General features: G+C 36.5%; 2 protein-coding genes across 3 annotated transcripts in view; both read right to left on the reverse strand.

Moving 5' to 3' along the window:
• fam169ab (family with sequence similarity 169 member Ab) overlaps positions 1-10,631 on the reverse strand; it is a 16,420-nt gene extending 5,789 nt beyond the window's left edge. The window contains exons 1-8 of one of the 2 annotated variants that reach the window (XM_016229593.1): positions 10,485-10,631; positions 4,485-4,621; positions 4,095-4,194; positions 3,842-3,927; positions 2,786-2,957; positions 1,775-1,954; positions 970-1,092; positions 671-765 (exon numbers count right to left, since the gene is read on the reverse strand). In XM_016229593.1, coding sequence (XP_016085079.1) covers positions 671-765; positions 970-1,092; positions 1,775-1,954; positions 2,786-2,957; positions 3,842-3,927; positions 4,095-4,194; positions 4,485-4,619 — 891 coding nt within the window. In that variant the 5' untranslated portion in view covers positions 4,620-4,621; positions 10,485-10,631. Of the gene's footprint in view, positions 1-670; positions 766-969; positions 1,093-1,774; positions 1,955-2,785; positions 2,958-3,841; positions 3,928-4,094; positions 4,195-4,484; positions 4,622-10,196; positions 10,215-10,484 lie in introns of those variants that run through there. The other variant, XM_016229594.1, reaches the window with a different exon arrangement.
• Positions 10,632-11,704: 1,073 nt separating this feature from the next.
• Positions 11,705-13,151, reverse strand: LOC107548761 (RNA-binding protein 48-like). Its single transcript, XM_016229568.1, has 3 exons — positions 13,005-13,151; positions 12,665-12,855; positions 11,705-11,816 (listed from the first exon to the last, which is right to left on the reverse strand). Exons 1-3 carry the CDS (start codon positions 13,128-13,130, stop codon positions 11,705-11,707), a joined length of 429 nt encoding a protein of 142 aa, XP_016085054.1. The 5' UTR covers positions 13,131-13,151.
• Positions 13,152-14,326: the final 1,175 nt, after the last annotated feature.

Below are 14,326 nucleotides of genomic sequence, written 5' to 3' on the forward strand. Positions count from 1 at the left end.
TGAATGTTGATGTATTGCCTCAGCGACCAGCACAGATCAGCTGTAGGCATGACGAAGCGGATATCGTCCTCTTTTGGAAGACCAAACAAAGTAGTTTTGCTTTCACAACGAAGCACACAGCGTCTTCACGACATGGCTGCAGCGTCAACAATACTACAGCGAGACTAGAGGTTACACCATCTTTGTTTGCATGAACATTTGGGTGGCGTTATGCAAATCTTCCCACATAGTGAGGTAGATATGTGTGTGGGGGGGGTTACAATGAGCCGTTTTAGGTAGGTGTGGCTGACTCTTAACTTTTATAAAGAGTATCTCTTTGGATTTGAGAATTTAGTCTTTGCAACTTTACAGATCTTCTTTATGCACCAAGAGCTTGTAACACTCCAAAGACAAAGGAAAAATTTAAATCGCATCATATGACCCCTTTAAATAATCTTTTAATGTAAAAGAAATCATAATGCTAAAAAACATCAGATTGCTTGGAAAGATTGATTGGAAAATTGCTTAGAGGTGATTTAGTCAGATAGCAATTTGTCTTTTATTAAGGAGATGAAATACAAAAAAAAAAAAACATGCTTTTAAAGAGATACATTTAGAGAGGTACAGTAACTGTCCACATGCTAGAATGCTTTTCTGAGATTATACTACATAAAGACCGGATCAAATTTACCGTGATGTCCAGGCAGCTCTCCTCGGTCATCTCCACCTCACTAACCGCAGCCTCTCTGTTTTTGCTTTCCTCTGCTGCCCATGAGCTGTGGTTGCCTGTATGGAGATGGACACAACAAATATAATCTAATCTATAACTGAAATAAATATGTGAAACTGAGCTGATGTCACTTGCAATGAACAATGCGATATATTGGTAAAAGCTGAAAAAAAGGTTGTAAAAAAACAACCCAAAAACTGTTAAATTTGAATAATGGCAGAGGCAGATATGACCCAGGAAGAGCCAGTGCAAAAGCTCACATTGTAGTGTCATGGAGCCAAGTTTGCTTGCCACTTTCACTTTCTGGTAGGGACCTCCGACTCCTTCCACCTCCCACAACAGGTCCACATCGGCCGGGTATGTGCTCAGGTACTGTCTGCATACTGGAGCATATTTTTTAAAATTACTCTTTATATACATTAGTAAAACATTAATGAAATGTAGCTATCTACAATCTAATTGCATAATATATAGTAAAAGTAAACAAGTAAAAAAAATTAAATATATACTGTATGCGATATATACACAAGTTTAAATTACAATATAGTTTGCGGTGTGTACGATTTTTAAAAAATGTGTTTGAAAAGTCTCTTATGCTCACCAAGGCTGCATTTATCTGATAAAAAAAATACAGAAAAAAACTGTACTATTGTGAAATATTATTAGAATTTAAAAACTTGATTTAATAAAATGTAATTTATTCCTGTGATGGCAAAGTTGAATTTTCAGCAGCCATTACTCCAGACTTCAGTCATGATCCTTCAGAAATCATTCTAATATGCTGATTTGGTGCTCAAGAAACATTTATTGTTATTATCAATGCTGAAAACAGTTGTGCTTCTTAATATTTAATAATACAGCTATATTTCAATACAGCTTTGAGCAAGTCTCAAAACAGCTACTCTATACAATAACATTGTGCAGGAAAGGAATTTGCAACAGTCATTTGCTTACTAAAGTTCAACACTGTCACCTCATTCAAATGGTTTTTTTCCCCTTCCTTGTACAGCATAAGGCCACAAACTAGTAAAGGGGTATTTCAAAGAAGTGAAGCACATTACTTACCCTTTTGCATTGCTGGTGTTAAAGGGTATTTCACGCCCAGTTCATCATCTTTAAAGGAGTCTACAAAGTCCTCCAAAATCTGCAAGCCATGACCGTTACCACGGTGATCCTTCCGCACAAATATAGAGTCCATGACAGGAAGTAGGTAGCACTGGCTCACAAAGCTATTACACAAGCTACCTGTAGGAGAGAACGAACACAGCATACGGAAGAGACGTCTGGACTGGAGTCATAATTATGATATAAAATGTCTAAATTCTAACAGTCATAATTATGACATACCAAGTCAATTATGAGAAAAAAATTTGTGTCATAAAAAGTCAAATTGTTTTTATATAGATTCAGAATTATGACTTAATTATGACCATCATAATTATGACATAAGTCAAAACTAAGATACTGTCATAATGATGAGATCTCGGGGGGGAAAAAAAAATCGAAATTAAGGCAAAGTCATAATAATATAAAAAAATATATAAAAAATGATGAGTCATAATTATGACATACCAAGTAATAATATAAGTAATTATAAGTAATAATTATGACAAAAGTACTCATTTTAATGAGGAGCCATTTCTGTTTTCAAACTTTTGTAACTGTAATAATGAATTTTTGTTGTAATTGACTACTTCTCTAATAATAGACTTAAATGCCAAAACTAAACATAACACGTTTTTTTTTCTTATGTGTGCTTCCTTATGTCACAACTTTCTAGGTCTATCTAATCTTTCACAGGATAATAATAATAATAATAATAAGTGTTCTTTTTTTTTTTTTAGCAGTTTTTGAATCTACAACCTTTCCGTACAAGCCAAGATCTTTATTACTAGGCAACAACACAGAAGCTTGTGAGCTTGCCTTCTTATAAACTGGCAAAGCCTAGTTATATATCTCACTCATCCTTTAATGAAGACACTGTAGACTGTTTTATGATGTAAACTTATTCACACAATGGGCAGAATGAGCAATGCATCTACAGCACTGCCAGACTCTCCAGGGAGAAGAACCAACCTTTAGATTTGACCGAGTAGAAGCCCACTGCCTCTCCATTCTTCCAGAGGATTTTCGCAAAGACGTCTTCTCCGTGGCACAGGAACGGCACCTCGTTAGAACCCATTTCCACCGTCCGATAAATGATGCGGTTCAGCACATATAAGACGGTCCTCTCGCCCACAGACCTTGCCTGCGCAAATACAATTATTCACAAAAGAGATCGAGTTAAGACATTTTGATTAAAAATTAGGAAGGAAGGAAGGAAGGAAAGAAAGAAAGAAAGAAAGGAAAGAAGGAAAGAAGGAAAGAAAGAAAGAAAGAAAAAGAAATTAATGGATGAATTGACAATAAGATCAGTAACATACATTTAGAAAATAAGTTAAATTTTCATTTCAGGCTGACTTTAAACAACAGCCGTACAACGTCATGCAACAGTCAAGTTATAAAGATGATATTCCTGCAGAGAAAATCCAGACTGCCTCACAGGATATTACAACACATGGAGTGTGTTATGCTACACATTAGTGGAATGAACAAGTGCAAGCATAAAGAAAAAGGGTGCATTGTGTATTTTTGAGTGAGCGAGAAAGGGAGTGCCTGTGTACATTTAAACATATTTCAGGACTGCATTCTGATAAAAGCAAGCCTATGTATGCAAAGAGTAGAGACTGAGACAAAAACACCTCTCACTGATCAGCCACAAACTACTGTCTGTTCGGTTCGCAATTATTTGTTTGGCAAAACCACTACATTTCACTGCTCAAACCTCGCTTTTGTTTCCTCCCTCTCTCTCTCTCGCTCTAATTAAACATTCACACATATACTAAAATATATTATAAACTTATATATATAAAAAAAGTATGTATATATATATATATATATATATATATATATATAAACATTTGCAACTACTTAAGGCCTCGAAGAAAATGCCAGATTTCTGCTTTTTATTTACTTGGAAAAGAAGCGACATTCTGAATAGACACTGTTAAAAGTACAAAAATGTGTCTGAATAATTTCATTAAAGTTCAATGCCCAAACTTTCCAAAAAAAAAAAAAAGAAAGAAAGATTACCTTCACAAGGCCTTCTCTTGCAGGATTTGACGTTCTGAGAACATCTTCCACTGCGTACCACTGGTCAGCCAAGAACAATGCCACAGCTAGGAAAAAAAAATGATAAGAGAAGGGAGGCGAAGAGGAATAAAAGTAAATAATACGCTAAAGAAATTAAAATCTAACTTTCCTGGAAGGCATCCATGATGTTATTGTCATAAAATCCATTCATGATGTTATCGTGATAGGTAAAATGGGCAGGAAAGTGGGCTACCTGTGAACTGGTCCTCGGGATCAAACAGAGCCAGGACTTTGTGTTTTAGATTGGCTCCATAAAGAGGAACAAACCCGACATTGGCAGGACTGATCCGGATCTAAAAGAGCCAGAATAGGATTCTTAAAGAAATATTACAGGCTACAATTTAATCATTGGTGAGGCACAATGGAAGTGAACAGGGTCCATTTTTAAAGGGTTTAAACACACACAAAAAAAAAAGTTATTAAACCTTTTTAATAACTTTTAAAAAGTTATTTATACATAACTTTTTTATACATATGCCAAATTGTAAAATTGTATAGGCCTATAACTTTGCACAGAAAAGTTTCTTTTTCAGTATCATCTGATATTCTCCACATGATCCGAGCTCTGTTGTGTGTGTTTTACCTTTCTCATGCTGGGCAGGGTAAAGTATTGTGTGTTATCTGGGTTGCTGTAGAGCAGTTTGTTCATGTAGCTCTGGGCTGAACTTTCCAAGTCCTCATGTCTGCCAGACACCAACACATCTACAGGGAAATCCATCCCTGCAGGGGTCAGAAGTTACAAAAATGGAAACTTCAGTGCTCTGTCGAATGAATTCAATAGTTTGTTTGTTTTCTAATCAATTACTCTGTCAAATTTGATCAGAAAATTCATTCATGACTAATTTCTTTCAAACTGCTTTCTACCTGCAAGCAATTTAACATACTGATGAGTGAGAAAAAGCAAAAAGCAAATTCCATGATAATGTTTGTTTTATTTAAAGCAACAGCAACAATCTTGCTGTTGCTTCTTATGTCGTCATCTTATGTCATCTTTTAATATCATCAACATCTGAACTTGCATGCTTCAATTTCATATGAAACTGGTCTTTTCACCATTGAGCTTCCAGATTGTTCAGCAGTTTTTTTTTTCCTTTCTTTTTTCTTGTGATCACTGTATAAAACCCCTGCTGTCAAATATTTTTTTATTTGGGTTTTTCAAATCCTTCTTTGGGTTAGTCAGCGTCATTGTACCATGGGGTTGTACAGATACTTCAGAATATGGTCAGTTAAAATAAATTATTTTTGGCCATATAACCACAGAGGAGTCAGTAGAAAGCTAAATTCTATCCATTAGATAGGAATAAAAGGAGGGTTATTATGAGACAGTGAAGTATTGATCCAATAGAAGCAAGGCAGGCTGATTGGGAACTGCATGTTGCAGTGAATATTGTGTCTGTCTGTCAGGAATTCTGCAGTCAACATTGAGCTTTGTTTAGTGTAAGCATAACAAAAATATTGAACTTTCTTAATTGAGATTAAGATTAAAGATTAAGATTAAATCTTAATCCCACAGAATCAGTTTGGGTACAGAATAATTCAATAGTCATAAGGGATGTTTACACTTTTGTATGTGTGCATGACATAAGATCTCTATTATCTAACTAGATATTAGAGTCAAGGTTTGCTTCATTAAATCTCAACACTTCATCTCTAATGAGAAAACGGTTCTCACACTAACTCAAGTCCCTGCACAAGCAATTTTGACCATATTAATAAAAATAAAATACATTAAATGCAAACAAAGCTGAGACAAAACACAAATTCATAAATACACATTCTCTGTTCCAACAGTGCAGACACTATGGTTGGCTGCTGTCCATCCTCAGCTGGCCTCAATGAATCCCCTACTGTCAACAACTATCTGTGTCAAGCTGACAATCAGACCAAACAGTAGCACACACACACACACACACACACACACACTCATGCCTGCTCACATATACACACAGAGCTAAGCTTTACTACTTAAAAAAAAATCTAAAAAGGCTGGAATGAGTGTAGGAGTCCAAAAGATCACCATTTTTTTTAGCATCCAGGGGTTAGGAAGGTTTTTTTTCCCCCTTTTTTTTTGGAATTTAACATAAAAGTAATTAAAAGTTTAAAATCCTTCAAAACTGTTGTAAGTGATGTGATCTTTAAAATGAAATCTATTAATGCCTGCCATTGAAATTATGACTGCTAACACTGCTATGTTCTTGCCCTGTTTGGGCTGCGTGTGCTGAGCTAAAGATGATCACCGGTAAACTGAAGCGCTCTTTTAACTTAACCAAACGCATTCTATATGAGATAAATCAGATATACATCAAATAAACACAATATTACAATGTACAATTGCACAAAAGGCTGCAAACGAACAGCGCGCATCTGAAGTGTCTCTGAAGGAAATAATGCATTATTTATCGGCTTTAAGATATCGGCCAAATTTTCTTATCAGGCCGATACCGATAACAGAAAAAATTAGCCGATATGGGCCGATACCGATATGGTGGCCGATATATCGTGCATCCCTATCCCATACAAGCACACCCACACACAATAGACGTGAGCCACAAAAACCCAACCAGCCACCAAAACACCCCCACAACATTGCGAAACACTATACGAAAGCATTCTTCCAGTGGAACGCATGATCTCTGTACATGTACCAGAGGGCCACACCGCAGGACCTGAGGTTCAGAGTGGCCTGCAAACTCAACACTTCACTAAACAAAGCTCAATGCGAGGCAGAATGCACAAAAATATTTATTTTTAATGTATTGCAATTCTAATTTACATTAAAGGTGGAGAAATTACACTCCACATCTAGTTAAGACAGAAACAATTTTTTAAGCCTATAAACCCTTTGCTTGCTGCATGTTTTGTTTTTAATATACATGCATTATCCAACTATCTCATCTTTTTAAGTGGGAGAACTTGCACAATTGGTGGCTGACTAAATACTTTTTTTCCCCACTGTATAAAAAAAGACAACATCATTTTTAAACGCTTTTACTTTTGATTGGCTTGCTGTTAAATGCAACTCTAGCATGAGTCAAAATTAAGCTTCATGACCGTGGCTATATCTGAAGGTAAAAACATCAATAGCATGTTGTGTAGCGGCACATTTTGCGTAACAGCTATCTACAGGAAAAGCCGGAAACAAACGTCTGGTGTCCCCAACACTCTCTGCTTACAATGTTACTGAGCAAATGCTCTGAAATGCAGACAGAGAGAGCTTTGTCAGCTGGAACCTAATACCTGTATCTATCTCTATATCTAAGCATAATAATTCAGGGTACACCACCATTCAAAAGAATGTGAAATATCACAGGTAAAAAAGATTAATTGTTTATCATCAACACTGTAGCAATATATAAAAGAACAGCTAGCTCAGAAGTCACTTTCTAAGCAATCAGTTTTCTGATGGTCAGTGTTACAAATCCATGCAACTAATATGAACCAGTTGTGAAATCTGTGTGGGGAAATCTTTCACCCTCATATGAAATTCACGATCACATGGAAGGCTATTTAAATTATTGAACCAGAAAGCGAATTTAATTTTTGTCCACACCTTTATGATCAATAATAAAACAGTAATACTGTGAAATATCAATATAATTTAAAATAACAGTTTTCTACTTCATTATATTTTAAATTCTAATTCATTCCTGTGCTAGCAAAGCTGAATTAGCAGTCTACTCCAGTGTCACATGATCCCTCAGAAAGCATTCAAATATGCTGTTTCTTCTCTCTCTTTAAAATACACGCTGTATGTTTGAAACTAAGCACATATGGAGTCCAGCATTCCAAAATACCAATGTTCTGGCCAAAACAAAGGCAACCCCCCACTCAGAGTAAAGCTAGTGATCCGAAACCCCCTATCCTGTGTCCACAGCCACAGTTCCCCGAGGGCTTCCGAGTCTATTCTTGCCTCTGTTGTAGTAGTATCACACATGCCGAGCAGATAAAGCCAATTAACTTTTAAAAAATCTGCAGGGGGTTTTATTAGTGCATTACAGCCACTGCACATAGAAGTGAAGTCAGGTTGGCCTAAGGCTCAGATAAAAACCTTACAGTTACTGACAACTAGCCCCAGTATCTTTTATATAAAAACAAGCAGCTATGACAGTACAGAGGCCTAGTCATCTGGCCTGAACAGGGAACGGCTGGCCATAACACTCACAAGCGGACAGCACGCCTGTGTGAACATGTATGTGGTCACCACAGCTATCGTTACATAACAAATGAGCCAGTTCCCTCGTTCTCTAATATTCACACATTGTCAGAAAGAATTAGCAGTCAAGGACAAAGAAAATTCTGGAGGCAGTGACATTAATGTTAACTCAGCACAATTAAGGTGGGAGGCTATCAAGACAATGCAAAACATGTTCCTAAATGCAAGTTTCCAACTTGTTGGGCGATTTAATTAAGAACTGACAGTGAAAGATGACAACTCAAACTAGAGTGAAAGATAATTCACAAGAGAAACATCACTGGCGGTGGAGCGACGCTGTGCTCATAAAAACAAGGAGGGTGTGTGTGAGATTGTGTAGTTTCTGAGGGGAGGGCGAGTTGTTTGAATTCTGGTGCTAGATTGAACTGGTTTGGTAGATAACACTATACAAACAGTTGGTTAACAAATCAATCTACATTAAAGGGGTCATATGATGCGATTTAAATTTTTCCTTTGTCTTTGGAGTGTTACAAGCTCTTGGTGAATAAAGAAGATCTGTAAAGTTGCAAAGACTAAAGTCTCAAATCCAAAGAGATATTCTTTATAAAAGTTCAGAGTCAGCCACGCCTACCTAAAACAGCTCATTTTAACACGCCCCCACATATCTACCTCACTATGTGGGAAGATTTGCATAACACCACCCAAATGTTCACGCAAAGAAAGAAGGCGTAACTCGCGATGCCACGCAACGCGTAAAAAGACAGTATAAGTCATTATAATCCATAATTATGTCCCCACTGGATGCAACAAATGCCTCGTTTATAATGGGTTTTCATGTTTTTGAATCATCGCTCCGGCCGGACCGTATACACTGCTATATATAACCGTATGGTGAGGGGCGTAACATTTCCGTCACACGCTTGAGGTATTCGGCCAATCACAACGCACTGGATAGCTGGCCAATCACAGCACACCTCGCTTTTCAGACCGATGATCTTTGTAAAAATCGACGTGTTTCAGAAAGGCGGGGCATAGAGGAGAAACAATAATGTACAGTATGTGGAAAATAGTGTTTTTTTTAACCTTAAATCGCATAAACATTTCAGTACACCAAATACACAAAATAATGTTCTTTTTAGCAACATCATATGACCCTTTTAAATTGTGGTCTCTTTGGTGCTAAAGAATAATAAAAAAAAAATGTCAGCAGCAGCTGATGTCAGCAAAAGTATGTAATTCTCAGTTCATGGTCTGAATTTTAACAGAACCCCCCTCTCTCTCTCTCTCGTTCAAAAAGAACACAGTGTTCTCTTTCCATGAAAAGGGGATACGCTATATGACACGAATACCACCTCACAACAAACTCCAGTTATGGGAAGTCACGAATCGGTTCTTTCGAACAGTTCATTTTAATGAACCGGTTCAGAGACGGATTCATCCAACCACTTAAGTACATGATTCAACATTTGCCCAGTATGTTTACGTTAACGTATTAAACTAAATAACCTTTCTTCCGACCAAATTTGGTTCGCTTATCAGTTCTCGTGTTGGATCGGTTCAACAATTCAAGTTGATTTGAAGATCCGCTCTGAACGCTCCGTGAACAAAACCGGCTTCAACCGAATCATCGAAAAGATCCATATTAAGTGATTCGCTCACGAATTGGACATCGCTAGCTGCCAGTTTACGAACTCCACTGACTAAATGAACTTTATTCAAAATAAGTGACAATTTGTCTTGAAAATGATTACAATGATTAAATGAAGCACCTTTGTTCTGTCTGTCACATTTACACAAACAGCAGGGAACGAGCCAAACCGAGGGGGTGTGTCAGAAAACGTTTCCACATCATGCTGCTCTGCGATCAATAAAAGAAGTCGTCAAATAAAGCATTAATAAAACTACTGCTTCAAGATATTTTATCACTGTAACATTAACCAAGAAGGCGACAACTGAAGAATCCAAACGATCAAAACAAAACAAAAAGTAGAACAAGTCTAAATAATAATTATTAAATAAATGCTCAAATTCAGACTCGTCAATCACATCAGTTATTGCAAATTCACGCACATCCAGGAATCTTGAAGTAAACACGAGTTTCGTGCGTACGCTCATATTTTACCCAATATTTGTGCGCCTCACCTGAAGCCGCATGCACATCTCAATCGTTCTTTCATTTGAGCAAAATGTCCAGAAATGTAATGTAACATTTCAGCACAACGTCTCAGATACGACCGTTCCTGGCAGATTATGAAAGATATCATCTTAAATAATCGATTATTAAATTACTAAATATATTTAATCTCAGACATCTAAATAAACTGCATCCCCTCAATACTGACTGACTGGGCCGTGCCAGTTCAGTTCGCTTTCGCAACACGCGAGAAACTACCAACCATGTACGCGACTGGAGGACAGCTGTCGACTCACCTTAACCCTGCTGACGATGTGGTTTTTATGTCTTTTATATTTTCCTTTGAGCGGGTTATTTAACCAGTAGCCGATATAATCACGTATCCTCCGCTTGTTATTAATAGCGTCAGCTCTTGTGCGCGGTTAGCCTTGCGCGCGCACCCAGCTGCTTTCTACGGAATGTGAGAGGTCTCAAATATCCCAAAGTAAAGGATTTTTATTCAAAGAAATGTGTTAAAAGAGCATAAAGAGCAGTAGAGAATCTGTGCTAAGAAATCACTAGACAGTAAAATACAGGAGTGATTGCTGAAAAACATGGAGTCAAGCTGCACAAATAAAAAGCAGTGTTGCTAAACCCCTTCCTCAGAAAATCTCCTAACCCACCTTCAAAAGTCTCCATTTTTCACAAAAAGTCGGCAAAAATGAAAACAAAGTAAATACAGGTAAATCTGGTAAAGGAAAGTAAATATATATATATATATATATATATATATATATATATATATATATACTTTACAAATGATGACAGTATAAAAAATATAACAAAAGATTAACTATGACAAAAAATTCTTAAGTGAAATTAGGAAATGCTTGTGATCTGCAAGCGCTTCAAACATGATGGAAAGACACAAAAGACACATAATGCTGGGAATTTGTTTTATGTGTCACCAAAGTGCATCCCTGTCCTGCTCAAATACAACAGCTAAGAGATATTATGATTCTCCAAAAACAAAAACTTTATTCATACAAACGTATTTCAGTCAACACACTCTATTACTACAAAGTAAGTGCAAAATACTGCATCCCAGCACACATGACACGATGATGCACTGTGTCTCTCTCTCTCAGTATCTGGTTGACATGACTGTGCATGAATTGTGGTATAACTTTTGTGTCTGTGGTTAAAAACAAGATTTTTCATCATTTTTTTTCCCGCCATCTTGATTGATGCTTATAATGAAATTGTGGTGTGCGTCATGGCAAGCGTGGTGTACTGATGTGTTCACTGTGCAGACTCATCATTGGCATGATTGAGAGCAAACGTGAGAGGTCACGGGCCTACGGCAGGGTGTGGGCAAGTAAAAAATAGCTACTTGTCTCAAAAAATAAAAGAAAGTCGCAGCTACAATGAGAAAGTAGCTAAATTTGGCGACAAAATCCCCAAATTGGCAACACTGATAAAAAGTGTTACAAAAGAATTTAACAGATTTAGTACAGTTTTCTAATATAATTTGGGGTTAGGTCCGTAGATTTCGGTTTAGGTTATGTATATAATGTGTATATGGGGCATAGCAGACGTGCAGCTGACCCCCAAAGAAGCTCTTTTCATCAGTGTGCCGTTTAGCTACCCTGAAAATGTCCACATTGTAACATACACATGTCATTTCATGAGAAAAGAGCCTTTGGAGTCCCTCATGACCATATAGGTTAAAAAATAACTTAATAAAAATCTGTTTTATTACAGACATTAAAAAGTTCAATAAATCATCACATTTTTAATAGAATTTTTAGATTTAAGTTAATCATATTTAGATAAATATTAGCATTAAATTCTTTATAATATTCAGCTTGCAGTGTCATGACCTTGAGAAAAGGTTAAAAGATTAAATTACACACAAAAAATTCTCCTTTTATAGCTTGTTGCCAAAAAAGCCTCACATTGTATATTGTGAATATTGTTCTCTCCTTGACAAATTGTTTTTGAATTGCTTTTAGAAGTTGCTTTGAATACAAAGTCTGCTGAAAGCATAAATGTAAAATACGTTTATTTAGAAAGGACACTTAACATTTACAATATTACAAACAAATTCTATTTCTACTATCTGTTCGTCTAAAAACTCTGAAAATGTGTAAGTTTTCACAAAAATATTAAGCACAACAAGTGTTTACACCATATTAATAAGAAACGTAACTGCAAATCAGCATATTAGAATGATTTCTGAAGGATCATGTGACAATGAAAACTGGAGTAATGATGCTGAAAATTCAGCTTTGCATCACAGGAATAAATTACATTTTGAAATACATTAAAATAGAAAATAGTTTTATTTTAAAGTATAATAAAGTCAGTTTAACTGTATATACCGATTTTTTTTTGGATGAAATAAATGCAGCCTTGCCTTGATGAGCATAAGAGACATTTCAAAATATCCAGTGTGGCACATGCTCACTTTAAACATGTTTTAGTCTGTCTTTACCTTGCACTCGTCAGTTTCTGGAATTGAAACAAGTAGACTTCAGTGAACTGCTCTGCTGGGTATTCATCCAGCGCCCTGTACTCCTCGATCACTCCATAGAGAGCAAAGAGCTGCACCAGCTCTGGCATCACTCCAATAGCGGGCACTCCTTGAACTAACAGGAACCGAGACTCCAAGTTGATGGTATATACCTGAAATCAGTGATACAGTCAAAAATATTATTTGCAGTGGCTCAAAACCTAGAGAGGTGACCACATCTTTGTGCATTCGGTGCATACTGATACGACAAGCTAAAATACGGAGCTCACATAGACTAAAACAATTTATAAAATAAACCCACCTTAACAGCTTTGAGGCGCCTCCCCTCTCTGTATTTTGGGCGTGTTTGGGCAACATTTCGTTGCTCGTGGTGTTTATACACTTTTTGTGTGTCCCACACAGAAGGATTAGCGACCGAACTGTCCATTTGTGTGGTGAAGTCAGCGACCGAGGTAAACGATTCAGCAGGTTTCAAAATAAAAGTCACCATCCTATGTTATCGTAGTGATTTGCAATTTCATAGTTAATTTGACATATGAATTCATAATTAAACATGGTATGCACCAATTAAATTGATGCAATTTACTGAGCATGTAATAAAGGTCATTACAAAGTCACATTTAAATGTAATTTAAAACGTATTCACTCGCGTGTTCTTTGTCGAGTAATTTTTCAGCGGATTAACTTGCACGGATTAATTTTTCACATCAAGACTAGCAATAGAGTAAATAGAGTCCATTTTGATTTCATGCGGACTTTAACCCTCTGGCATTGTTCAAGTCACACTTGTGTTGTTTGCGGCCAATGGAAATGAATGGGAAATACAAAGAGCAATTCCCAAATGAACAATACCTAAGGGTTAATTTAATACATATTTCCCCGATTTGACAGAGAAGGCTTAAACCTAGTCCCACACTAAAACGCATGTCTGAGCTGTTTTAACTGAAAGAAACTTGTACTCGCATTTCTAAATATGTCAGTGTGGCATTGATTTGTCTCAAGATGTACACCAGTAATGTTTATTTTGTTTGTTTCTAATGCAGGTGTATAAAAGCTACTTAAATGTCCTAATGAACTATGACACATAATCCTGATTTAAAGTCGGCATGAAACGGAAGTTGCGATTGTCTTTTCTTCTCCATCAGGTAAAGTCATATTCATGACAAAAATTTGTTTGCTATGTCCTAAGAGTGATGTTGTCGTAATATCCTAATATCTTTTCAGTGTTTAGGGGTAACATATTCCCTCATAACTGGTGTCAGTGCTATAAAGTGAAGCATCAGCTTCAGCTTTCCCCATCGTTTATCCCAGCGTTTACAGTGTTGCCAAACCCCTCCCTCAGAAAATCTCATAACCCACCTTCAAAAGTCTCCATTTTTCACAAAAAGTCGCCAAATATGAAAACAAATATAGGTACATTTGGTAAATGCAAAGGAAAGTATATATATATATATACTTTACAAATGATGACAGTATAAAAAATATAACAAAAGATTAACTATGACAAAAAATTCTTAAGTGAAATTAGGAAATGCTTGTGATCTGCAAGCGCTTCAAACATGATGGAAAGACACAAAAGACACATAATGCTGGGAATTTGTTTTATGTGTCACCAAAGTGCAT

Source organism: Sinocyclocheilus grahami, unplaced genomic scaffold (genome assembly GCF_001515645.1).
Source record: "Sinocyclocheilus grahami isolate Dianchi unplaced genomic scaffold, SAMN03320097.WGS_v1.1 scaffold355.1, whole genome shotgun sequence".
Classification (NCBI taxonomy): Eukaryota; Metazoa; Chordata; class Actinopteri; order Cypriniformes; family Cyprinidae; genus Sinocyclocheilus; species Sinocyclocheilus grahami.

What these genes read in the sequence shown, in the direction of transcription:
- LOC107548761 (XM_016229568.1), bottom strand. Translation starts at nt 13,130, where the DNA reads ATGGACAGTTCGGTCGCTAATCCTTCTGTGTGGGACACACAAAAAGTG. An exon ending in GGCGCCTCAAAGCTGTTAAG is followed by an intron (nt 12,856 to 13,004) that starts GTGGGTTTATTT and finishes CACTGATTTCAG; the next exon opens with GTATATACCATCAACTTGGA. An exon ending in CAGAAACTGACGAGTGCAAG is followed by an intron (nt 11,817 to 12,664) that starts GTAAAGACAGAC and finishes GGACATTTTCAG; the next exon opens with GGTAGCTAAACGGCACACTG.